The sequence below is a fragment of the Nelumbo nucifera genome, chromosome 1, assembly GCF_055504915.1.
Source record: "Nelumbo nucifera cultivar China Antique chromosome 1, China Antique-T2T, whole genome shotgun sequence".
In the NCBI taxonomy this organism is placed as follows: Eukaryota; Viridiplantae; Streptophyta; class Magnoliopsida; order Proteales; family Nelumbonaceae; genus Nelumbo; species Nelumbo nucifera.
The window spans coordinates 58,202,580-58,228,466 of NC_142649.1; the positions used below are offsets into that span (position 1 = coordinate 58,202,580).

At 38.0% G+C, this 25,887-nt stretch overlaps 1 protein-coding gene across 1 annotated transcript in view; it reads right to left on the bottom strand.

Annotated features, from left to right (window-relative positions):
* The window catches only part of CTF18 (P-loop containing nucleoside triphosphate hydrolases superfamily protein), a 65,941-nt gene that overhangs the window by 6,388 nt on the left and 33,666 nt on the right, over nt 1-25,887 (bottom strand). The window contains exons 8-20 of the mRNA XM_010242838.3: nt 17,175-17,282; nt 17,036-17,097; nt 16,813-16,857; nt 16,610-16,683; nt 15,424-15,491; nt 15,267-15,335; nt 15,072-15,172; nt 14,908-14,989; nt 14,666-14,744; nt 14,492-14,579; nt 14,255-14,408; nt 10,732-10,923; nt 10,580-10,639 (exon numbers count right to left, since the gene is read on the bottom strand). Coding sequence (XP_010241140.1) covers nt 10,580-10,639; nt 10,732-10,923; nt 14,255-14,408; nt 14,492-14,579; nt 14,666-14,744; nt 14,908-14,989; nt 15,072-15,172; nt 15,267-15,335; nt 15,424-15,491; nt 16,610-16,683; nt 16,813-16,857; nt 17,036-17,097; nt 17,175-17,282 — 1,182 coding nt within the window. The remainder of the gene's footprint in view (nt 1-10,579; nt 10,640-10,731; nt 10,924-14,254; nt 14,409-14,491; nt 14,580-14,665; nt 14,745-14,907; nt 14,990-15,071; nt 15,173-15,266; nt 15,336-15,423; nt 15,492-16,609; nt 16,684-16,812; nt 16,858-17,035; nt 17,098-17,174; nt 17,283-25,887) is intronic.

Here is a 25,887-nt window from a genome sequence, read left to right on the forward strand (position 1 = left end):
CCTCTGCATTTGCTCACTTAGGTATAAGAGCTTCTGCTAATCATGCAACCACCTCAGGTAATCTTAAGACCCCTTGGATCATCGACTTAGGTGCTTCTAATCACATGACCAACCTTTCTACTTTGTTTGCTTCATATGATTTGCTCCCTGGTCATGATAAAATCACCTTAGCCGATGGCTCTCTTGCCTCTATTTCTGGCAAAGGAATCGTCAAGGCTACAGACTCCTTACTCCTACCTTCCACTCTTCATGTACCTAGATTAAATACAAATTTGTTATCTGTAAGTAGCTTAACCAAGTCATTAAATTGTTGTGTAACCTTCTTTCCTTCCCACTGTGTTTTTCAGGATCTGGAGTCTCGGAAAGTGATTGGGAGTGGCCATGAAGCGAATGGAATATACTTGCTCGATACTCCTGGACAATGCCTTGATCAGCCTAGGAATGCTGCTTTTGGTTCTACCTCTTCAAAGTCAGACAGTCGAATTATGTTGAGTCATTGTCGTTTGGGTCATTTGCCTTTTTCTGCTTTAAGTCATCTATTCCCTGAATTGTTCAAGGGAACCAGTGTGTCCAGTCTTAATTGTGAATCATGTCAGTTATCAAAATATTGTAGAAACAATTACCCTTTGAGCAATAAAATATCTTCTTTTCCTTTTAATATTGTGCACTTTGATGTGTGGGGGCCTTACCACTTATCCTCTATAGGGGGCTGCAGATACTTCATCTTGTTTATTGATGATTTTTCTCGATTCACTTGGATATTCCTAATGAAATCTCGTGATGAAGTTCCAAGACTTGTGAGGCAATTACATGAATATGTTTTAACCCAGTTTGATACCAGGATTAAAATTTTCAGATCTGACAATGCAAAAGAATATTTTGAGAATAACTTATCCTCGTATCTCTCTAACATAGGGGTTATTCATCAAAGTTCCTGTGTTAGAACCCTTGAACAGAATGGAATTGTTGAAAGGAAAAATAGACATATTGTTGAAGTTGCAAGGAGCCTTTTGTTTGCCTCACATGTTCCTATAAGATTTTGGGGTGATGTTGTTCTCACTGCTACCTACCTCATAAACCGTATGCCATCCAGGGTTCTAGGGTTTAAATCACCCTTCAGTCTTCTTCATCCAGACAATGACCTCTTTCCTATTCCTCTTCGTGTGTTTGGCTACACCTGTTATGTACACATTCCAAGTGCCCAGAGACATAAATTTGAACCAAAAGCCCACAAGTGTATCTTCCTTGGTTATTCCCTATGAAAATTTGAGAGAAAAAATGAATTGATTGTATTGTCTTGGAAGGAGCATATACACAACTTTATATAGAATTACAGAGCTAATTTACAGGGTGATAAAATAGGAAACTAACTTTTCCTAAAAAACTAATTTCTATATCAGTGGGATTCTCCAATTAATATCCCATGATTCTAGGATATCCCATGATTCTAGGAAATTAAGTTTCCTAAACTGATGGACCTAAAATTATGGAGAATCAATCAAAGAGTCAATCTTCTACTTTCCAACACTCCCCCTCAAGCTGGTGAATATGCATCTTTCATTCCTAGCTTGGAGATAAGTCCTTGGAATGCCACACTGCAAAGCCCTTTTGTCAGCACATCTTCCAGTTGACCATTCGTTGAGACGTATGGAGTGCAAATTAATCCACTATCCAGCTTTTCTTTTATGAAATGCCTATCTATCTCAATGTGCTTTGTCCTGTCATGTTGGACGGGATTGTGAGCAATGTTAATAGCTGACTTGTTGTCACAGAATAATCTCATTGGACCTTCCCATCTGATCTTTAGGTCTTCCAAAATTATCTTGAGCCATAGTAATTCACATACTCCCTGAGCCATTGCCCTGAATTCTGCCTCCGCACTTGATCTAGTTACCACATTCTGCTTCTTACTCCTCCATGTCACAAGATTTCCTCCAAGGAACGTACAGTAACCTGTAGTGGACCGCCTATCCATGAGAGAGCCTACATAATCTGCATCGGTGTATGCCTCTAGGGTTAATCTAGTATTTCTTTTAAACAAGATTCCTTTGCCAAGATTAGCCTTTAGGTAATGTAGTATCCTATAGACCGCCTGTAGGTGAACCTCTTTCGGGTTGTGCATAAACTGGCTAGTCACGCTCACGGCATATGCTATGTCAGGCCTTGTATGGGCAAGATATATAAGTTTTCCTACTAATCTTTGGTACATTTCCCTATTCACGGCTAGATCTTCATTTGCTTCTCCCAATTTGTGATTTGGCTCAATCGGTGTGGAGGATGGTTTGCATGCTAACTTTCCTGTCTCTCTTAAAAGATCTGTTACATATTTCTGTTGTGAGATAAAGATGCCTTCTCTGGAATGAGCTACTTCAATCCCTAGAAAATACTTCAATCTCCCAAGTTCTTTTATTTCGAATTCTTTGACTAGGCATCTTCTCAAGGCTTCCTTCTCCTTTTCATCATTTCTTGTCACAATTATGTCATCGACATATACCAGAAGAGCCGTGACTCCCCCTGCATCCGAATGCTTTATAAAGAGTGTATGATCTCCTTGACTTTGTTTGTATCCGATGGCAAGCATAACTTTAGTAAATCTTCCAAACCACGCCCTAGGTGATTGCTTGAGACCATATAGTGCTTTCTTCAACCTGCAAACTTTATTTCCTTTTAGATTTCCTTTAAAGCCTGGAGGAATATCCATGTATATCTCCTCCTCTAAATTACCGTGAAGAAAAGCATTCTTTACATCAAATTGCTCCAAGTACCAGTCGAAGTTAGCTGCTAGTGACAACAAAATTCTTACCGTATTCATCTTAGCCACTGGAGCGAATGTCTCCTGATAGTCAACACCATAGGTTTGTGTATATCCTTTTGCCATGAGTCTTGCCTTGTATCTTTCTAGAGAGCCGTCTGACTTATACTTTACTGTGAAAACCCACTTGCAGCCCACCAGTTTCTTTCCTGGTGGTAGGTCAACAATTTCCCATGTTTGATTCTTATCTAGAGCCTGCATCTCTTCTCTCATAGCATCTTTCCATTTCTCATCAGATAATGCCTCAGATAAAGTATTAGGAATATGAATGGTGTTTAGACTAACTAGGAAACTCCTATGTGATGGTGAGAATTTTTTAAAGGACACAAAATTTGCTAAGGGATATAAGGGATGTTTAGTGCATTCTCTTGTGCCTTTCCTAAGAGCAATAGGAAGATCTTGGTCAGATGCTAATTCAGAAGAAATTTCTGGAACTGTATTTACCTCATTCTCAGGATTAGGAGTTGAATCTTGAACCTGCACAAGATTAGGATCCTGGTTTCTTCTTCTTGAATATACCTGCAATCTCATAGAGTCACAAAATTCATTATTCTCTGTCATGGGTCTGGTATGAATGGGTGAAGAAGTTGGTTTGGTTTGAGGTGGTTCGATAGGTGCAGATACGGATTGAACTGGTATAGATGCTGAGTTTGGGTGTTGAGAAACTGTAGGTAGACCAAGCGGGAACAATTCTCTGTCCTTATCTTCAATGAATGACAAAGACTCCCCCTGAAGATAAGGTTGAGTGAAATATGGTGTTTTTTCTTCAAAAGTGACATCAATAGAGACAAAGAATTTTTTAGTAGGTGGGTGGTAACACTTATAACCCTTTTGGGTGGACGAATAACCCACAAAAATACACTTGATGGCTCTTGGATCTAACTTCCCTCTATTATGGGTATGAACATGGACAAAAGCAGTGCATCCAAAGATTCTTGGGGTGAGATTATTTGTTGTACGTAGATCGGGATAAAATTGAGAAAGTGTTTCCATTGGTGTTTTAAATCCCAACACCCTCGAAGGTAATCGATTTATAATGTATGCGGCTGTAAGCACAACTTCCCCCCAATAGGTTTTTGGAACATGCTGGTGGAAAAGTAAGGCTCGGGTTGTAGCTAGTAGATGACCATTCTTCCTTTCTACTACTCCGTTTTGTTGTGGAGTATTAATGCAGGAGGATTCATGGATAATCCCTTCTTTTTGAAAATATGGGGATAAAGTTTGGTTGAAATAATCCCGTGCATTATCCGATCTAAATCTTTTGATTCTGACCCCAAACTGATTTTGGATTATGTTATGGAAATTTGGGAGTACACTACTTACATCTGATTTAGATTTAAGAAGAAAGATCCAAGAGACCCTAGTGCAATCATCAATAAAAGAGACGAACCATCGTGGGCCAGACACATTTGGAACTGTGGAGGGTCCCCATATATCACTATGGATCAAAAAGAATGGGACTGAACTTCTATTGTTACTGATTGGAAAGGGCACACGCTTGTGTTTTGCAAATTCACACACATCACAATGAAAATATTCAACACTCAATCCTTTAAACAAGGAGGGAAACATAGTTTTCAGAATTCCAAAAGATGGATGTCCTAGTCTAAAGTGATGAAGCCAAATGGTGTCTTTGTTGGATGATGAAAGGAATGACAGAGATAACTTATCATGGACAATATTTGATTTGCATGATTCTTCAAGATAGTAGAGTCCATTCTTCTCCTTAGCAAGTCCAATCCTCTTCCCTGAATCCTGGTCCTGAAATATACAGTAAGAAGGATAGAAAAGCACATTACAGTTCATGTCATGGGTGAGTTTTTGGATGGATATCAGGTTAGTGAACAATTTTGGAACATGAAGGACACTTTTTAGTGTAAGTGATGGATTAATATGGATATCCCCAAGGCCAGCTACGGTAGTAAGGGAACCGTCTGCAATGGCTATTTTTCGATTGCTTGGGCAGGGGGTGTAAGTGCTAAAATGTAGTGAGGAGTGAGTCATGTGATCTGTGGCTCCTGAGTCAATAACCCATAAATTCCTAATAGGTTCATCTGAGACATTTAGCCCGTGAGGAATAGAAAACTTACCTGAGATTGCAAGAGAGCCTGTACCACTAGGTTTCTCCAACGATCCCAGAAGCCCCCTTAACTTTTCGATCTCCTCCTTATTGAACTTGGTCTTGTCTGGAGGCTTTTCTTGGCTCGGCTGATTTGTGGTGAAGTTAGCTTGACTTCGACTCTTCTGTTGTCCTCCTCGATAGCCCCATTCCCTATTCGATGGTTTACCATTCAGCTTCCAACACTTCTCTTTGGTGTGCCTTGGTTTCTTGCAATAGGTACACCAAAGAGACTCCTTGTTGTCCCGTGCAGAGGACAAATCTGTCTTCATTCCTTCCAGTATTTTCGGTTGTTCCATCCTTGTAGTCATGGCTGAACCTTCTAGTACTTGGGGTTCAAGCATAACCCCCCTACGGCTTTCTTCAGCACGAATCAGAGAAATAATCTCATTTAGAGATGGTACCTCTTCTTTGCCGAGAATCTGGACCCTAACTTGATCAAATTCTGCGTTGAGTCCTGCAAGAAAGTCATAAACGTGATCTTTTTCGATAAAACTCTTTAGGATTGCTGCATCTGCTGCACATTTAGTCTCAATGCACCGATAATGATCGAGTTCTTGCCACAGGTTCTGCAGTAAATTTGCATACTCGGTAACTGTCTTGCTGCCTTGTTTAGTTGCTCTAGTCTTGACTTTGATTTCGTACACTTGTGCTGCATCACGTGCTTTTGAATATGTCTGTCGGACGGCATCCCAGATCTCTTTAGCCGTGGATAAAAACATACACGTGTCGCTGATTTCAGGGTTCATTGAATTCCATAACCATGACATGATCATGGAGTCAGCTTCGTCCCATGCATCAAATCTTGGATCTCCTTCCTTCGGTCCCGTCCCTAAGAGATGGCTAAGCTTTCCTTTTCCCTTTAAATATGTTCGAACAAACTGAGACCACTTCAAATAATTTTTCCCGTTCAACCTATATGCTGCCTGAATGTTTTGCAGGTCACCAGATGCTTGATGTGAGGAAACTTCTTCCGATTGTGCAGTGGTATTTGATACGGTGGCTTTTGACATATTGGGTGGGCTTCAAGAAAGAGAGAAAAACAGACAATGAAGGTCTGAAAAACTTAGTAAGGGTTGGCGATGAAGGCCTAAAGAATCTTTCAGCCAATGTAAAAAAAAAGGTAACTGTAATGCTCCACCAAACTGAAGAGTGGATCGAAACCACTCAAAATCAAAACTGATCCAAATGAAACCAAAGGGATTCAGTAAATCTGCTCTGGGCAACACCAGATCTAAGATTTCAGACTGATCTGATGTCTCTACAAAGAGATCCAAGAAAAAAGGATGAATCCGATGGCGCAACAGTCCAGAAGAAGCAAAAATGTAGAGTTCAGATCTGTAACCGATCTCGAAGAAGAATCAAGGACACTCAAGAACCTCCCAAATACTGTTTGAGAGTTCTTGAACCAGTAGCAGAGATGACCAAAGAGATGCTATGTGTGGATTAGGTCGTAACCTGGCTCTGATACCATGTGAAAATTTGAGAGAAAAAATGAATTGATTGTATTGTTTTGGAAGGAGCATATACACAACTTTATATAGAATTACAAAGCTAATCTACAGGGTGATAAAATAGGAAACTAACTTTTCCTAAAAAACTAATTTCTATATCAGTGGGATTCTCCAATTAATATCCCATGATTCTAGGATATCCCATGATTCCAAGAAATTAAGTTTCCTAAACTGATGGACCTAAAATTATGGAGAATCAATCAAAGAGTCAATCTTCTACTTTCCAACATTCCCCCAAACAGAAGGGTTACTGTTGTTTTGATCCAAAGACTGGCACTCAATATGTCCCAATGGATGTTACCTTTGATGAATTTTCTCCTTTTTATGGTTCCTCTCAGGAAGGACATTGTCCACAGGGGGAGAGTTTGTCACAAGTGTTTGCTCTTCCTCTCCCTGTCCCAGTTGAGTCTCATGATGAGCCTGTGTCCTCTCCAAATGAATCAAGGGAGGATCAGTCACTCCATTCTCCTTGTCCTAGTGTTCCTATCTCTTTACCTCCTCGTCCTACCCACAATCCTAAGGTGTATCAAAGGCAAAGATCTAGGAATGAGCAGGTTGTTTCCCTTCCAACAAGTGAACCTCATGCACTTCCAATCACAGATGAGACAACAGGTGCTGTTTCAACCCCTTTGGAACCATCTTTCCCGGATCTTGATGTTCCCATTGCTGTTAGGAAAGGAAAACGGAAGTGCACTGCACACTGCATTTCAAAACACCTTTCTTACAGTCTGCTTTCTCCTTCATACTTTTCTTATCTCTCTTCAGTTGCTTCTAATCCTATTCCTAGGTCTGTGTTAGAAACTCTTGAGATTCCAAAATGGAGAGATGCCATGAAATCTAAAATGGATGCCCTACACAAGAATGATACTTGGGAAGTGGTGGATTTGCCTGAAGGGAAGGATCCGGTTGGTTGCAAGTGGGTCTTTACCATTAAATACCGGGCTGATGGGACTATTGAGAGGTACAAGACCAGGCTAGTTGTAAAAGGCTACACACAGACGTATGGGATTGACTATCTGGAGGCCTTTGCACCTGTTGCTAAGATGACATCTGTGAGGCTTCTCTTATCTCTGGCAGCTCACTTTGACTGGCCCCTTTATCAGTTGGATGTAAAGAATGCATTTCTGAATGGTGACTTACATGAGGAGGTTTATATGTCTCTCCCTCCAGGAATGTACAGAAGTGATATGCAAGGAAAGGTATGCAAATTGAAGAAGTCCCTTTATAGCCTCAAACAGTCTCCTAGAGCCTGGTTTGAGAGATTTAGAGCAACACTTGTTAACTTCGGCTATGCTCAGACACAGTCTGATCATACTCTTTTTGTGAAGAGAAGTGAATCTCTGGCAGTATATCTCATTGTGTATGTTGATGATATTGTTGTGACTGGTAATGATGCTTCAGGAATTCGTGCTCTCAAGTCTCCTTTGTACAGAATTTGAGATTAAGGACCTGGGGGAGTTGAGATACTTCCTTGGCATAGAAGTTGCTAGATCCAAAGATGGGATCCTTATCTCCCAAAGAAAGTATGTCCTTGACTTGCTTTCTGAAACTAGGAAGATGGGTGCTAGACTAGCTGTAACTCCTATTGATACGAGTAACAAACTTTCTGCTTCAGATGGAACATTGTTGGAAGACAAAGGGGTCTTTCAGAGACTTCTTGGGAAACTCCTGTATCTGTGCATGACTCGGCCAGATATTGCATATGCTGTCAGTTGTATTAGCCAATTCATGCATGCTCCCCGAGATACTCATATGGCAGCCGCAGAACGAATTCTGTGTTATTTAAAAGGCTCTCCAGGAAAAGGAATTCTGTTTACCAAGCATGGCCATATGAAATTTGAAGCCTATACTGATGCTGACTAGGCTGGAAATATTGATGATAGAAGATCTACTTCAGGGTATTGCAGTTTGGTGGCTGGTAATGTTGTCTCTTGGAGGAGCAAGAAACAATCAGTTGTGGCTCGATCCTCAGCAGAAGCAAAATATAGGGCCATGGCACATGGAGTCTCTGAACTATTGTGGCTAAGGTCATTGATGGAGGAACTTGGGATTGAGTATGACAAGCCAATGATGTCGTACTGTGATAATCAGATCGCCATTAACATTGCCCACAACCCAATACAACATGATAGAACTAAGCATATTGAGGTTGATAGACACTTTATTCGAGAAAGAGTCTCTTCGGGTGAAGTGTGTCTTCCCTTCATCACTTCTGAAGGACAATTGGCAGATTTTCTCACCAAGGGCATTCCCAAGGCAAGGCTTCAGCATGACACTGGCAAGCTGGGCATGATTAACATCTATGCTCAGCTTGAAGGGGAGTGTAGAGAAGATGGGCCGAATGGCCCATAGGCTGTTATTCTATGTTATATTTATGTTCTTTTCTGTAATGGGCCTTATTCTGGGCCCATCCTCTTCTATGTTGTGTTTTTTGTAATTTCTTGCCCAACCAAGGGTCTCTTGTAATTATTCAAGAATTAACTTAATAAAATTGTATTAGAGTGTTAGAGGGGGAGATTAGTTCGAATCTCTCATCCTCTAACCCTCCTTGCCGCCAGCTCTCTCTCCATCTTCACCAATCTTTTCAGTTGTTTTCCTTTTCTGGTTTTTCATCTAATCTTACACAGTCCCATACTTCGAAGGGCTGTTTTTCAACTGCATTCTTGATTCTATGAGTTGCTTTTGTAGCACGCCCCTCGAGGCAAGCCTGAACAAGTCTATGTTAGGGTCTGAAATTCTTATTTATCACATAAAAAATAATAATTTTACAACTTTCATTGCCGTTTAAGAAGATATTTTATTGCAATGAATGAATGAACAACATAAGCAAATAGGGGGTGGCTAACAGCAAAAAAGCAAAAAGCGCAAAATTTTAAAAAGGCGCACGCCTGGGCTGAGGTGCAAGGTGCATCAGGCGCATGCCTAGGCGCACCAGGCGCACACCTTTTGAAAGAGGTGCACCTAGGACCTGGGCGAGGCGCATACCCCAAAATGCGCCTCTCCTGTGTGCGCCTTTTAAATCATTGGAAAGGGATCCAAATTATGTATTGTAACTTACCATATAATATCATAATTAACCTGTGGTAATTATGACAAGTACTAATATTATATGATATAAAACGATAAATTGAAGGAGTAGAAGGGCAAGGGCAGACCAAAGAGGACATAGATTGAGGTGGTAAGAAATGATTTAAATGCTCAAAATTTAACTCTGGACATGGAACTAACAAAACAGAATTCATGTAGCCAATTCCCTATAGTTGGGATAAGGCTTAGATGATGTCATAAGTCGCTATGTAACAATAAGTCGCAAATCTACAATACGTCCAGTTCCAGAGAGATATTTCATCTGTGTATTTTCTCATTTGCCACATGGTACAAATATGTAACATATGATACAGAACTATATGTTGTAATATTCTAAAACATTGTAAAAATTCATTTTAAAGAAACAACAATATTTTTGACATATTTTAACTACATGAATGGTTCTTCAAGCAACTAGGCCTCAATTTTCCATACTGATGAAAGAGCATTTTGTAATAAGAAAATATGAAACATGAAATACAAAATGAGGGAACGAGTAGCCACCTATAAAGAATAAATTGTTTCCATCTTCTTTCTGTTGCAGAATATGGATCAGTTAACTTATCTATAAAGCAAGATCTTTACTGTATAATGACAATACTTGCCTTGGCTTCACATCCAGGCCATAATAATTGAATCAGGATATTTTAATATAATCATATAATGTCAATGCTTGCAAACAGCAGTTCTCAATATACATAAAAAAATCAGTAATCCAAATATTTTTATCTGTAAGTCCAATCACCAAGTTAAAGCATTTAAAGAAATACAGTAAATAAATATTTCTAAATCTATGTCTTTTCATCTTTTTACCCTTTTATTATTTTTTTTACTTGGACATGCCCTTCTACTGGTTTCATTAAAATGGGCACAAATTTGGCTAGCCTAGAAATTAAAACCCGTATCATTTTGGTTAATCAAGAAATTAGCATTACATGCTAACAGTTTGGCTTTCACTTAACTGAGCTATTAACCATGGAAAACCGAGTGCTTAAAAATTGATTAATGTAAGAGAACAGTTAATTCTGCTATAGATTCATCATTTACCTCATGCACCAGAACTTGCTTCATGGGTAAAGGTAGTACATAATGTCCTGATGTATAGCCCTGTTTAACACCAGAAAAATGTTCAGTTCAAACAATCAATTTTATACATGTTATAATCACATGCACTGAAAGGTGAAATAAACAAGTTAAACCTTGAAGTTAATGAAGTCATGGATGGGAGGTTCAAAAGAAAGTTCTGAGGTATCCAACGATGTTTCATGTCTTGAGATAGCTGACAAAGGCTCAGGTTTAGTATTCTTGTACGTTATAGAATATGAGACCATTGTATCAACTAACTGAGCCAGATCATCCTTCTCTCTCTCTGACAGTAAGTGCAAGGCCACCTGAGAAGGAAAAATACCATTCCACAAACCCGAAGCAGAAACAGAATCACATTTAAGATGCTTGTTACATTGAACCAAAAAAAAAAAAAAGAAAAGAAAGAAAGAAAAAGTTCTCTGCCATAGACCATATGCAGCAAAAGCATAAAGAGAGGTATGATAAACTTGGTTTGCAGTCCTATCTGGAAATGGTAAAGATCATTCTTCTAGTCATTTTATGCCTCAGAGAACATCAAGTACAATACAGATTTCACAGGTTTCTATTCAATTTTGTACTTCTACAAGTCCATTTCTATTATATATCACATTAAATTTTCTACTCATGCACAATTTTCCTACCAGAGGTAATATCAAGATTTTTGTAGCATAGAAGCATATGGACTACTTGGATGCATGTATTATATGAAGCTTTCCAATGACAACCCATCACACAGTTCAGTTCCATGTATCAAGTACAATACAGATTGTTAGTTTAACTGAGCATCAACCAAGGATTAAAGCATCGGTATCAAGTATCGTATCGGATCAATTGGATACAGATACGGATACGAAAACACCTTGGAAACGCATGGATACGAATGAAAAAATATGGAAACGCTTGGATACACTAGGAAATGCATATAAATTCCACAAATATATTAATAACATTATATTTAAGGTCAAAATAACTATAATTAATGTATAGATATAAAGCAAATGTATATTCTAATGGTATATGTGAAGAGATACATTACAATTAATATTGCGGGATACATAGAAATCATACAATTTTGTTGATAATGTATCAATCAAGAGTGCTAGAACATATTATATATATTTTTGCAAATTAATACATGCACAAAAACTATTATTATATTATTTTCTATTGAAGTTGAAGGCACAAAACATATGCAACTATTATATGTGAAATATTATATCAATTACTTCCTATTTTACTATTTTTAGTTTTTAACATTAACAAAAAAGTCAAGTAAAATTAATTTTCAAATGTTTGGTAAACAATATTTTTATTTTTATAAACAATAAACATGTTACTATAAAATTTAATTAAATTTCAATTAATAATTTATAAAAATATATAATCTTAAAATATATCAAATATATTAAAATTTCTAAGATGCATATCATATGAAACTTCACAGCTTTTAATTACTAAACTAATTATTCTATTATTAATACTTTTATTTATATAAATTTTATGAAATAAAAAATCTTTTTGATGTGAAAATAAATTAGCGGATTTGACAAATTCAATTTATATTATATTCTCAAGTATTTCATAAATAATATTTTTATTTTTTGTAAATAATAAATATGTTGCTATTTAATGCAAATTAAAATATTAATTAATAATTTATAAAACTTTAAGATACATATCATGTTCAAATTTATAAATTTTAAGTACTAAAATAATTATTCTATTATTAATAATTTTTATTATATAAATTTCTTGACATTAAAACAACTTTTTGATATAAATGTGGATATGAGAAATTATTTATTCTATTAGTTTATAAAATAATAATTTTGAATTATATTTTTTTCATCTTTAGTTGATGTTAAACATAAATATAAGTTATTTGTTGGGATTACATTTAGATGTTTGAATTGATAAATGTTATTATCACAAGATCAAATTTGGCCTAGTGGGTGAAGTTTGTATTTAAGGTTTGTGTGCTGGGTAATTTGGGTTCAAATCATCCCACGTGCATATTTTAGATAAACGGAACAGTGGAAGTTGAAACACTCTCATTATTGTATTGTATCAACGCGTATCGGCTGATACAATATGATACAAGCCAATACAAGCACATATCAGAGCGATATGTACGATTCAAGGGATACAGGTTTAGTTGTAGCGTTTCCCATATCCCCCTTGACCAATATGGATATGATATGCCCCATATCGGGCGTATTGTGTCGATATTTAAATCCTTAGCATCAACTTTTGCAAGCAGATGTGCTTCTTATATATATAATAAATTAGGCCACATCTATAGAATTGTACATACAGTCCTAAGATTGTCAACATAATTATGATTGTAGTGACAGGGGCTTTGCACTCACAAAAAAAAATGTCAATGTAAAAATAGCCAAGGAAGATTCCAACTGTTCCAGAGCACCATATTTGGGTTTTACTCCAGAAATTCTGGATCACCAGCCCATAAACTCTACCCTTGTTATAATGTCTTTGTACATTAGCTTCAAGTAGGAAAACTTTAACAAAAAAATAGAAAGGAAATAAAATAAGATCCCTGATATTTATATTCTCTTATTCTAGTTATCAAAGTTGTCACTGTGATCATTCTTTTCAAAAGATAAAACTGTTGTAGAGCACCATATTTGTGTCGCACTCTAGAAACTATGAATCACCAGTCCATAAACTCTCCTTGTTATAATGCCTTGTACCTTAACTCAAGGAAAGCAGGAAATTTTACAGAAAAAGAAAGAAAAGGAAACAAAATAAGATCTACAACATTGATGTTCTCTAATTCTAGTTGTTAAAGATGACCCTGAGGTAATTCTTTTTTAAAGATTTGATATATTTATATTTTTTGGGTAAGATCTAAAATATTTATATGCAATCTACAGCTCCAAAGGAAGAAGTGATCTGTTGCAAGTTGAAGGGGCTAGAAGGACTAGAAGCAGACCAAAAAGGACATGGGTTGAAGTAGTTTATTGAAACTTCAAATCTGAATCCGATCCGAAATCCAATATATCAGATTACATCCGAATTGTGTTTTTTTCAACTTTATTGTGTTTAAAACAAAGAAAGATTAAATAAGTTTAAAAGATTAATTAGTTTTTAACTTATACATATATAATAAATTTAAATAAATATAAAATATTGAATTTATTAATTATAAACTTCATATAATAATATATAATATCTATATGCATATAGAAAATAAATTTTAATCAGACATGGATCTTAATTGGATAGGGTGGGGTCAAATCCACATCTGATCCGATTATTAAACGGATGCAGGTTCCAAGATCCAAATCTGAAATTGTCTGATTGGATGTCAGGTCGGATTTCAGACCTTCAAAGTCCATTCAGTAGTAGGTCAAACATGCTGACATAAAAACAACAAAAGGAAGTAATAGCGATGAAATCAAACAATATTGTGTGTTCTGTTTATATCCAGGAATCCCTCTATTTTTCTTTTTTTTTTTCCTTTTATCCAGGTAATTCAGGGATTTTTTGATTGGTGAGTTTAATGCAAGGAATTTGAAGGCTTCTTTATCATCTAAAACTCCCATTACCAATACAAAATAAAAGTGTCAAAAGAAATATGGAACAAGAAGAAATGAATAAAATTTCAGCAGTTACCGGCCTCAGAGTTGGTGGTGACAAAATATGTAACAATTGAGAAATGGCATCTTCTACAAAATACCCAGCTGACAAATGCCTTGAGATAGATGGTGAGATTTTGTGATGCCAAGACCTTAAAAGATCCCTCTTTTCCATGAACAATGCTCGGTATCTGAAAGAATGCATTGAGATGATAGCAATAAATAATTACGGTGTCACTGGCAATGAAGTTCATGTCTGTGGGAAGAGAAGTACCTTTGAAAAGATTTTGGCCACTCAATATTTGGTTTTTCAACCTGAGCTATTAAATTGTGTATTGCTATTGCAACAGAGGATTGGTAAACTGAAAAAGAAGATTTTGAGGAAGTTCCATTAACCAAATCATAAGTATTGGATAGTAAAAACTTAGAATGTGCTGCTTGCATTTACCTCGTAGTTGCATCTGTTGAGTCTGCATAACATACTGATGCATGAAATCAGAAACGCCAAGATTGTTTAAGCACTTGACCTTAAAATCATTACACAATAGTCAAAATATATATTCTTTAGTGGTCAAATGCCTTCTTTTTGATAATGCAAATTTTTGAGAAGCTAGACCATAATCACACACACACACCACATTGCACATGGAAAGAGAGAGAGAGAGAGATGCAACAGCACTGGGGACTCACAGTCTTTTGCATCAGTGGATCATGATAATGGAGCTGTAAAATGTTTTCATGAATCCCATCCATGGTCAATTCGTATTCACCACTGTACAGCAACATTCACATTGTGAGGGAACTAGAATACCACTTAAGTATGCAAAGTGAGATCACTGGAATTCCATACCTACCGGTTAGATATAAGGGAGTCCAGAAAGTCAAAATTACTTGACGTAGTTCTGAATCTATTCATGGATTTTCTTTCCTGTTTCACTTTCCTCTTTTGGAAAACCTTTAAGGAACAAATATCTTCAAAACTTAGCCACCAGATATGATAGTGAAGCAATCAAGAAAGGTGAGGAAAGGAATTACTAGTTTTAGATTACCTCCTTCCAGACATCAAAAGCGCTTCTTGACATATCCTTTCGGCCAACCACTTGACAGCTAAGCTCCAACTGAATACAAGCAGTAAATAAATTAAATGCTATAAAGTTCACAGGTTTATTTTAAAACACCATGCTTTAGGTGCACTTAATAGCATACCACATTAAGTGTTTCTTTCTTCTTGTTGAGAAACTGAAGTGTATTTAAGCATGAGCGTATATCACATTCTGGAAAAGATAAACAAACTGAGATAAATGAAAATAGCAGGGCACATAAAAAAAATTGTAAGTAATCCATAAGCAAATTCTTACAATTATTAAATACATAGCATTTCCATAATGTTGAAAGTAGTAGTAGAAGTGGAACTATTAGCTATTTTTAGTTGCTACTTTTCTTTTATTTAGTTTATGGGTTTATTGTTATTGGGCCACAGGTCTATTTTAGTTTTTACAGGTCCTTTATTAGGGGCACTTTTGTAATTTTTACATATTTACGGCAACAATATAAGAGATTGGGGGTTCATTATGAGAACTACGAACTGATTTTTTCCTCCTTTCTCTTATTCTTCTCTCTGTGATTTTCTTCTTTTAATACCATATTTATTTATTCTTTAATTGATTGTTGCTGATTTATTCAACATATAACCAAAGAGATAATCTACAAAACCAGAAAATATGTGATAAACCAACAAACTAAGGATTCCAAGTCTCTAAAAGGAAGAGGAAGTGAAAAGTGAGACCATAAATGATCAAAACCTACATGCAAGTGCTGGTTCTGTACAGCCCTGATGAATCAGCTGTATCCCCTTTCCAACCATCTCACAGTTGGACCAAAGGATAATCACCAGTTGTTACTGATTTAGATAGAGCTGTGTTCATGAAATTCCTGCCCCTTCCCGTTAATAAACGAGAACATCCTTGTGAAAGTTAAGAATGTATACAGCAAGGCAAATCAAGCAGTTGGTTTCCTCACCAGTCTCAAGCTATGAGATAAACTTCTACCTCATTGGTTTAGCTAGGATTGTCTTTGATGGTGTTCAAGGTTGCAACCCCTTTTTCCTGTTAGCCCTCATCTAAATTATGAAAACAAGAAATGAAAATCCTTTTTCTTTTCAGGAAATAGACTTTTTATATCAGATTAGAAAAAAAGTTTCTCATAACCAAAAGGAAATAACTGAGCAGATATTCCTGAATATTTCTTGGTTTTACTTGAAATACAATTCTATGTTTCAAGGACTCATTTGGCAAACCTTTTTCTTGTTCAAAGCTATAGTGAGAATTGCGAAAAGAGCAAACGAATTATTTACAGTAAATTTTCCCATGTGAAGAGGAAACTGCTAACTTACCAGTATACTCAGCAAGTGCAGTTAGTGCAATAGAACTTGTCCTGAACCCTTCCTTATTACAGATATGCTTAAGCCTACCATGACCACATTTGGAAAGGAATGTAAATATAGTCAGATGAAGTAATTATATACAAGGAGAGGTTCTTTGTCCTAAATGAAAATGTCAAACCCCCAAAATAGAAAATCAGTATCTGTTTTATTACCTATTCACCACACGGCTAATTGTTGGGTGAACAAATATATGCACCCTAGTAGAGCAAACAAATAACTTAATGTTATTAAATCAAAATACTTCCATGATTTCTAGTGTCTAAAAACTGAAATACAGGAAGTGTAACGCTTCCACTTGGACTAATACTACTAACCAACAATAAAAATTCAAAATAAAGTTGTATTAACATTTTGGGTGTACTGGTAAAAACTTACTTTGCTACCTGGCGCAATGGCCTCAAGGCAGGTGCAAAAAGATCATTGCAAATACAAATCACCTTCGTTTCAGATAGTAGATTCATCAGGTCATTGCAAAAGGCATAAGAAACAAAAATGCAGCTATTTGGAATCTTACAGGTCTTAACAGTGATGCAGTTTTACGTCCCTTTTTGGAGGAAGTCTTGCCTTGTTCCTCTTGAGCAATATTACCCTTTCCAATTGCAGATTTCTTTTCAGCAGCAATCTGCTTGAATTAAATAGTGTGTTTTAGTTGGACAAACAAGCTTTCTAATGGTAAGGAAATGCATAGCTCAAAACTACTACAGGAAAGAGGAAAAGAAATAGGACATCTCTTCCATTTAGAAACCAAGCAAAACAAGATAAATGCAAATTAGCATCAACACAGTAACAAAATCTATTTCATCAAGATACTGTCAGGACATGACTTCAAGGTGCCAGACATAAATTTAAACTAGGAATTGAAGTGTTTGACATGATAAGAGACCTATGTACAGGTACCATGATATCATATAATTAAATAGCATTGGTTTAAAAAAGAACTCTACATGATCAAACAAGCAGAGACTAGGCTGGAAAGCTAAACATCTTGTTTAACCTATATAGTCTGAGTCAGGAGGGTGGGCATTCCAAAGGTTGAATTTGTACTTATATAGATATCATGTACTGTGTAACCTAACTGTATAATAAGCAATCAGGGTAACACTTTGTTGAGTTGTTGAGTAGATATATCTTACACAGCCTAACAATTCAATATCATTGGTTCAGAAACAAAAAGTAAATATCAACTTCAAATTATAATAAAGTATTCACTTTCTCGTTCAAGCTTTTGATCCTTTTCTTAAATTCCACCTTTTTAATCACATGATTAGGGGTGTTCATAAAAATCCAAAAAGCCGATCCAAACCAAGAAAACCAAACCGAAAAATCCGGTTAATCGAACCAATCGATTCAGTTTCAGTTCAGTGCTTTTGAAAAACCGAAGGATCAGTTCAGTTTTCAGTTAGCCTAAAAAACCAGCAATTAACTGAACTGACTGGTATATATCATAGTTGTCAAGGTGACACCTAGGCGAAAAGGCACCCTTGAAGGCTCGCCTCACCTAATCGCCAAGCAGTTTTCTATGTTGTGTTATAAAATACTTTTATATTTTTAATATTTTGAGATTATAATTATAAAATAGACATTATTAAACTAAAATATTCATTTTGTGTTTATATACTAATTTATTTTTATTAATTTCTTATTTGTTAGTGTTTAATCAACACAGACATTGCTAACTGCTGTATTTTGAACCCTCAAAGGCTTCAAAACCTGAACCAATAAGCAAGGAAGAATTTGAAATTTTGTCTAATCAACACATTTTCTTCTCCCACATCTTCTTCTTCCACCTTTTCTTTTCTTCTTTTCCAATAACAAAAATAGGGGTTCAGCCCCTCTATTCTTTGAGTTTTCTTTCCTTTCTTTCTTTTTCTTCTCATGAATATGCTGATTTTCTATACTTTAACATGAAGCTTATATTTTTCTTATGAAAGTTATGTATAATTATTAAGGAAATATGGTTATGGAACCTAAGGAACTACCCTAGGATATATGTTCTTTCTTAAAAAAAAATCTATCACCTAAGCAACTAGGTGACAAGGCGCCTCCTATCATCTAGCCTTGCCTTGGCACCTTGAAAACTATATATATATATATATATATATATATATATATATATATATATATATATATATATATATAACATGCATTATATATAAATATATTATATTTATAATAATCTATTTTATAATATAATATAATATATATTTATACATTTATTTATACAATATATACTATAAATATAAAAAATTGACAAACCAAAGAACTTCACTCTCAAAAAACCAAAACTGGTAAACTGGTTAACTAGTAGATTCAGTTCCAGTTTGGGGATTTTCAAAAACCGGTAGGGAGTAAAGGAATGGAATAATATCTGATATGCTGAGAAAAGATAAGGAGTTATGCCAGATTAATTTTCCAAAGACATTTTAGGGTAGTTAGTAGTGTTTCTAGCAGGTCAAGAATCCCACCCATTAGAGCCCAAGCTATATTTGCTTCAAATCACCAAATGCCACAGCACCACGTTTTCCATTGGGAATCTCCAGAACCATTTTCCTAAAAGTGCAATGTTTTTTTGTCATTTATTCTCCCAATTCCAAGCCCCCTCCCTAATTTTGTCCATCAGTTTCCAACTTGCCAAATGATCCTTTTGTCATTCCCTAGGTCCCATAAGAAATCTAATTATCTTTTCAATCTCGTTCACTACCTTCTTTGAAGCCTACAATTTCAACAAAAAAAAATACAATAGGAGGTTTGAAATAGTCGATTTTATTAGAGTGATCCTCCCCACTTTTGATATGTAATTCTTATTCCATGCTGCCAAATTTTTTGAGAATATTTTAATAATGACTTCCCAAAAGGAACATCTCTCAAATTACCCCCCAAAGGAAGGCCCCAATATTTAAGGGGCCAAGCCTTTGCTTCACAGCCCAAAACTGCTGCACCCCTCTCCACCAAAGATGGTCCAAATGGATTACCACGAAGCAGCATTTTGAAAGATCAATTTTAAGTTCAAATACCTTTTCCACAATCTCCTATTGTTTTGACAATTTAGGAATAAGACTACAATAATGGAACCATATTATATATAAAATTCCATGCTACTTTCACCCATGTCCTCTTTGGTTTACTCGTAGCTGTTCCAAACCCTCTAACTTGCAATGGATCACTTCTTACTGGTGTCGCATATTCTAATGCACATGGCCAAACCATGTTAGTCTACTTCCTCTCATTTTATCACCTCTTGGGGTTATCCTAGATTCTAACAAATATGCACATTTCTTATCCTATCTATTCTAATTTCCCTACTCATCTCACCATCCACATCTCTGCCACAGTCATTATATCATGTTACTTGACTGCCCAACACTACCCAATACAACACTGCTGATCGAAAAAAAAGAAAGAAATAAAAAAAAGGAAGCTGTTGAAGTTTGACCTGCCATAGAATTCTGTCTTGTTCGTTGAGTGTAGAGTAAAGTAGACAGCAAGAAGTAGGAGAGGAAAGAAGAAAAGAGAGAAGAGAGAAAAGAGAGAAAGGCTGGTTCGAATTAGGGAAAAAAGTTAATCCCTTGATTCGGCCAGACCTGTTATTATATTATTAACTTATTGGAAAAGACTTGAGTGCCCTTCTTTAAGTAAGAGGCACTTGAACTAATATAACAGTACACATCAGCATTCTCAACAAGTACAAAGACTGAAATACCCCTTCACTAACACCACTAACACTCCCCCTCAAGCTGGTGAGTATATATCATATAATCCCAGCTTGTTACATATGTAGTCCACTCTCCCCCGACTCAAGCCTTTTGTAAACAAGTCTGCCCACTGGTTTCCCGTACTAACATATGCAGTTTCTATCACCCCATTCAGCACCTTCTCTCTCACAAAATGACAGTCAACTTCGATGTGCTTGGTTCTTTCATGAAACACTGGATTGGAAGAGATATGAACCGCTGCCTGATTGTCACAATAGAGCTTCATTGGAGTACTGATGTCATATCCTATCTCCTGTAGAAGGTTCCTCAGCCACACTAGTTCACAAGCAGTATGTGCCATGGCCCTATATTCTGCTTCTGCACTGCTTCTTGCCACAACTATTTGCTTCTTACTTTTCCATGTTACCAGGTTACCCCCCAGAAAGGTGCAATAGCCTGTGGTAGATCGTCTATCAGACATAGAACCTGCCCAATCAGCATCGGTGTATCCTTCTACTACCAATTTTCCACCACTTCTGTACAGCAAACCACGACCAGGAGCTCCTTTCAGATACCTCACAATCCTTAGCACTGCATTCCAATGTGGGACCAAAGGTTTCTGCATGAACTGACTCACCACACTAACCGCAAATGAAATATCTGGCCGAGTAATGGTTAGATAGTTTAGTTTGCCTACAAGTCGTCGGTATCTGCCAGGCTCTTCAAACACTTCACCTATATCACTGCTCAGCCTCGTATTTGTTTCCATAGGTGTCTCAGCCGGTTTGGTACCCAACAATCCTGTTTCTTCCAGTAAATCAAGCACATATTTCCTCTGGCACAAATTAATGCCATGCTTAGATCTTGCTACCTCTATGCCCAAAAAGTATTTCAACTTGCCAAGGTCCTTTGTCTGAAAGTGTTCCTGTAGGAATGCCTTCAATCTGTCAATGCCCATTTTATCATTCCCAGTCACAACGATATCATCCACATACACCACCAATATTATTTTACCTGCCGAAGAGTCAAGACTGAAGACAGAGTGATCAACTTGGCACTGTTTCATACCAAACTTCTTGACCACCTCACTGAACCTACCAAACCATGCTCAAGGGGACTGTTTAAGTCCATAAATAGCCTTCTTAAGTCTGCATACCTTACCATCCTCCCCCTGAGCAACAAACCCGGGTGGTTGCTCCATGTAGACCTCCTCGAGCAAATCCCCATGCAAAAAGGCATTTTTGATATCGAGCTGATGGAGAGGCCAATCAGACATAGCTGCAAGAGAGATGACGACACGAACTGACCCTATCTTAGCAACCGGGGAGAACGTCTCCGTGTAGTCAATGCCATAGGTTTGGGAGTACCCTTTGGCAACCAGCCGCGCCTTCAGGCGCTCAACACGACCATCTGGCAAGTACTTAACACTATACACCCACTTACAACCGACAGCCTGCTTCCCAGGAGGAAGAGCGGTGAGATCCCAAGTGTGATTATGATGCAAAGCAGAGAGCTCTTCTTCCATAGCACGGCACCACTCTGGAGAGGTAAGGGCTTCCTGGACATCCTTAGGAACAACCACGGAGGATAACAAAGATATGAACTGGCGATGGGAAGCGGAGAGGTGGGTAAGTGAAACAAAATTGGAAATAGGGTGAAGGGTGCAAGTACGTTTACCTTTCCGTAAGGCAACAGGAAGATCTAGGTCGGAGGCTAGTGTCGGAGCTGGAGCTGGATCTGTCGACGGTGATGAAGCTGGAGGAGCTGCAGCCGGTACACGTGGGCGATGTGTATACACGTGACGGATGGGTGGACGGTCAACCAATGGTGGCACCGGAGGCAAGGACGTAGGCATGACTGGAACCAGAGGAGGTGGATCAGCCACAGGAAGAGGAAGAGGAGGTGGTGATGTGGGGGAAGCAGCAGCACCGGACCCCACGAAGAACGGAGTAGACTCGAAGAATGTAACATCAGCACATACCAAGGAACGACAAGAACTAGGATGATAACACTTGTACCCTTTCTGAATTCGGGAATAACCAAGGAAGATACACTTCACGGAACGTGCATCTAACTTGTCAGTCCCGGGACTCAAATTATGAACGAAGCAGACACACCCAAATACCCGAGGAGAAAGCGGAAACGGAGACATGTTGGGGAATAAGACACTAAAAGGAGAATGACCATCAAGGATAGACGTGGGCATCCGATTAACTAAGAAACAAGAGGTGAGCATTGCATCGCTCCAAAAAGTTTTGGGAACATTCATGTGGTGCATGAGGGAGCGTGCCGTTTCTACAAGATGGCGGTTCTTTCTCTCAGCAACCCCATTTTGTTGCGGAGTATAGGTACATGAAGTTTGGTGTATAATGCCATGTTGGTCCAAGTATTCTCGAAAAGATGAAGACAAGTATTCACGACCATTATCAGAACGGAAAATTTTGATGTGAACACCAAATTGATTGCGGATCTCAGCATAAAATTTCTGGAAGATGGAAAATAATTCACTTTTTTCTTTCATTAAATAGAGCCACGTCATTCTTGAACAGTCATCAACAAAAATAACAAAATATCGGTATCCACTATATGACATCACTTTATAAGGACCCCAAACATCTGAATGAATTAAAGAAAAAAGACTCGACACATGGTTATCGACCCTAGAACGAAAGGGAACACGATGGTGTTTCCCAAATTGACAAGACTCACAATCTAAAACAGAAAGTTGACTCAATGAAGGGACTAAGGACTGCAACACTTTCAGCGAAGGATGACCAAATCTACAGTGCCACTGGAGAGGAGAAATGGATGACTGAAGAGCCGTTGACGTTCGTCCACCACCATCAAGATAATACAGTCCACCGGCTTCATGCCCTCCACCAATCTTCATCCCCGTCTTGAGATCCTGAAAAACACACATAGAAGGGTAAAAAGTGATGGAGCACTTAAGGGACTTGGTCAGCTTACTAACAGACATAAGATTAAATGGAAGCTTAGGTACATATAAAACAGAGGATAGGGATACAGGGTCTAGGTCAACATTACCAACACCACAGATAGATGACGTGGAGCCATTAGCAAGGGTAATAGATTGTGATGTTGAGCAATGAGTGAGAGATGAAAACACACCTGGAGTTCCCGTCATGTGATCGGAGGCTCCAGAGTCAATAATCCAGGGGTTGGGTGTGGATGCCAAACAAGCCATACCTGAGTGTGCAAAGGAAGCTGTGTTCTGCTGCGACTTGGATTGAACAAACCTCTCATACTCATCACGAGGAACACTCACCATCTCCTTGCCTGGACCATCCGAGGGAGTAGAAGGCATCGGGTCAGCTGACCGTTTCTCCTGTGTAGAGCTGAAACTGGTGTCACTAGTCATGGCATGGTTGGCCCACGTCGAGGGAGGACCATGTAAGTCATAGCAGTAGTTAATGGTATGTCCATCCAAACCACAGTGAGTACACTTCCGTGGACCCGAGCCACGTCCTCTACCACGAGCTCCCCCTGAATCTCTGCCTCCAGTACGACCACCACCACGGATATGTGTAGATCCACCACTACCACTCCTGCCAGGCTGGGTTCCTCGAGTCCCACTTCTGCCACCTCAGCCTCTTGACACTGCAAATGCTGATTTATCGGAGACATTAGAGTCCATAGATCCAATGGAAGCTCTCCGAAGACGAGCAAACACCTCCTCTAAAGATGGAAGAGCAGATCCCCCTAGTATCTGGGCTCGTACTGGTTCATACTCAGACTTCAGCCCCACCAGAAACCGTGTCACATCAAGCTGCTCTCGCTGTTGCTGTTGAACTTTGACATCTGAAGTGAGAGGATGATAGACATTTAACTCATTACGGATATTCCTCACATTGGCATAGTACTCCTCAAGGCTCTGATTTCCCTATTGCAGATTGAAGTATTCCTGATACAGTTGATATACCCTAGTGGTATTATCCTGACCTGAATACAGTTTCTTAGCATGATCCCACACCTCTTTGGCTGTGTCAAGAAACATGAAGTTCACACTGATTTTGGGTTCCATACTGTTCCACAACCATGTAATGATCTGTGCATCTTCCTGTTCCCAGTCTTCATATTCCTGAGAATTAGTAGGGGGTTTCTCCTCTCTTATATGCTTCACTTTCTTCTTCGCCTTCAGAAAAACCTCTACAGACTTGGCCCAAGGGACATAATTCTCTCCATTCAGTTTAATGGAGGTCATTTGGACATTCAGGTAGTCAGTAGATATCATGACACTAGGTTTACTATCACTGTTATCTGCCATTGCCGAACTCCCTTAATTCTGAGCACTGAATTAGGAGCACTACACACTACACACTACACACAGACACTTCACCGAAATCTGCACACTGATTTCAACAGCTGAGAACTGCAACACCACAAACCCTACTCACCGAAATCTGTACACTGATTTCAGCAGTATTAAATGCTGAAAGCTACAACACCACAACCCCTACTCACCAAGGTCTACACACTGATTTCAGCGATATCAAAAGCTGAAAACCACACTTGTAACACCACCAACATTAATCCACAACTATAGGAAGCTTCACCATTCAGTAGACACTATTGCCATTCGAATCACACACAAACCAGAATAAACCCTAGCATAAACCCTAGCATACTGCAATCTGAAAACCCATCATGCGAACTGTACTACACCTCTCATGTATTCCATAACAAAAAAATATATATAAAAAAACTTTACCTCATCGCCTGAAGGCCAACCATACGAAGGGCTGAGACACCACTGCACCACACGTACCAGCCCTAACTAGGGCTTAGAAACCACAGCAACCAATCACCAACGACACAATCGGAGGCATAGAGACCTCCTAGGGAAGAGGGCGATCACTCCTTTTCAGCCCTTTTCCCAGTCTCCAACTCACAACTGAGAACCCCAAGTGAAACCCTAATTCGAATGCGCAGAAGGCAGAATTCTAGCAAGTCTGATTTGGTGAACCTAGCTCTGATACCATGTTGAAGTTTGACCTGCCATAGAATTCTGTCTTGTTCATTGACTGTAGAGTAAAGTAGACAGCAAGAAGTAGGAGAGGAAAGAAGAAAAGAGAGAAGAGAGAAAAGAGAGAAAGGCTGGTTCGAATTAGGGAAAAAAGTTAATCCCTTGATTCGGCCAGACCTGTTATTATATTATTAACTTATTGGAAAAGACTTGAGTGCCCTTCTTTAAGTAAGAGGCACTTGAACTAATATAACAGTACACATCAGCATTCTCAACAAGTACAAAGACTGAAATACCCCTTCACTAACACCACTAACAGAAGCCATTCTATTAAATTTTCCTTTTACCTAAGCGGCATTCTCCAATCATACAAAACTCAGGATGCACCTCTACATTTCACCCATCCCACTCTAATTCTATGGAAAAAGTTATCCTCATTCTCTCTCTTATTAGAAACTATTGAACTAATGAAACGTAAACTGAGGCATCCATAGGTCTCCAATTTGCATCCCACTTCTCACCCCTACTATTATTAAATTAACATTGCATAT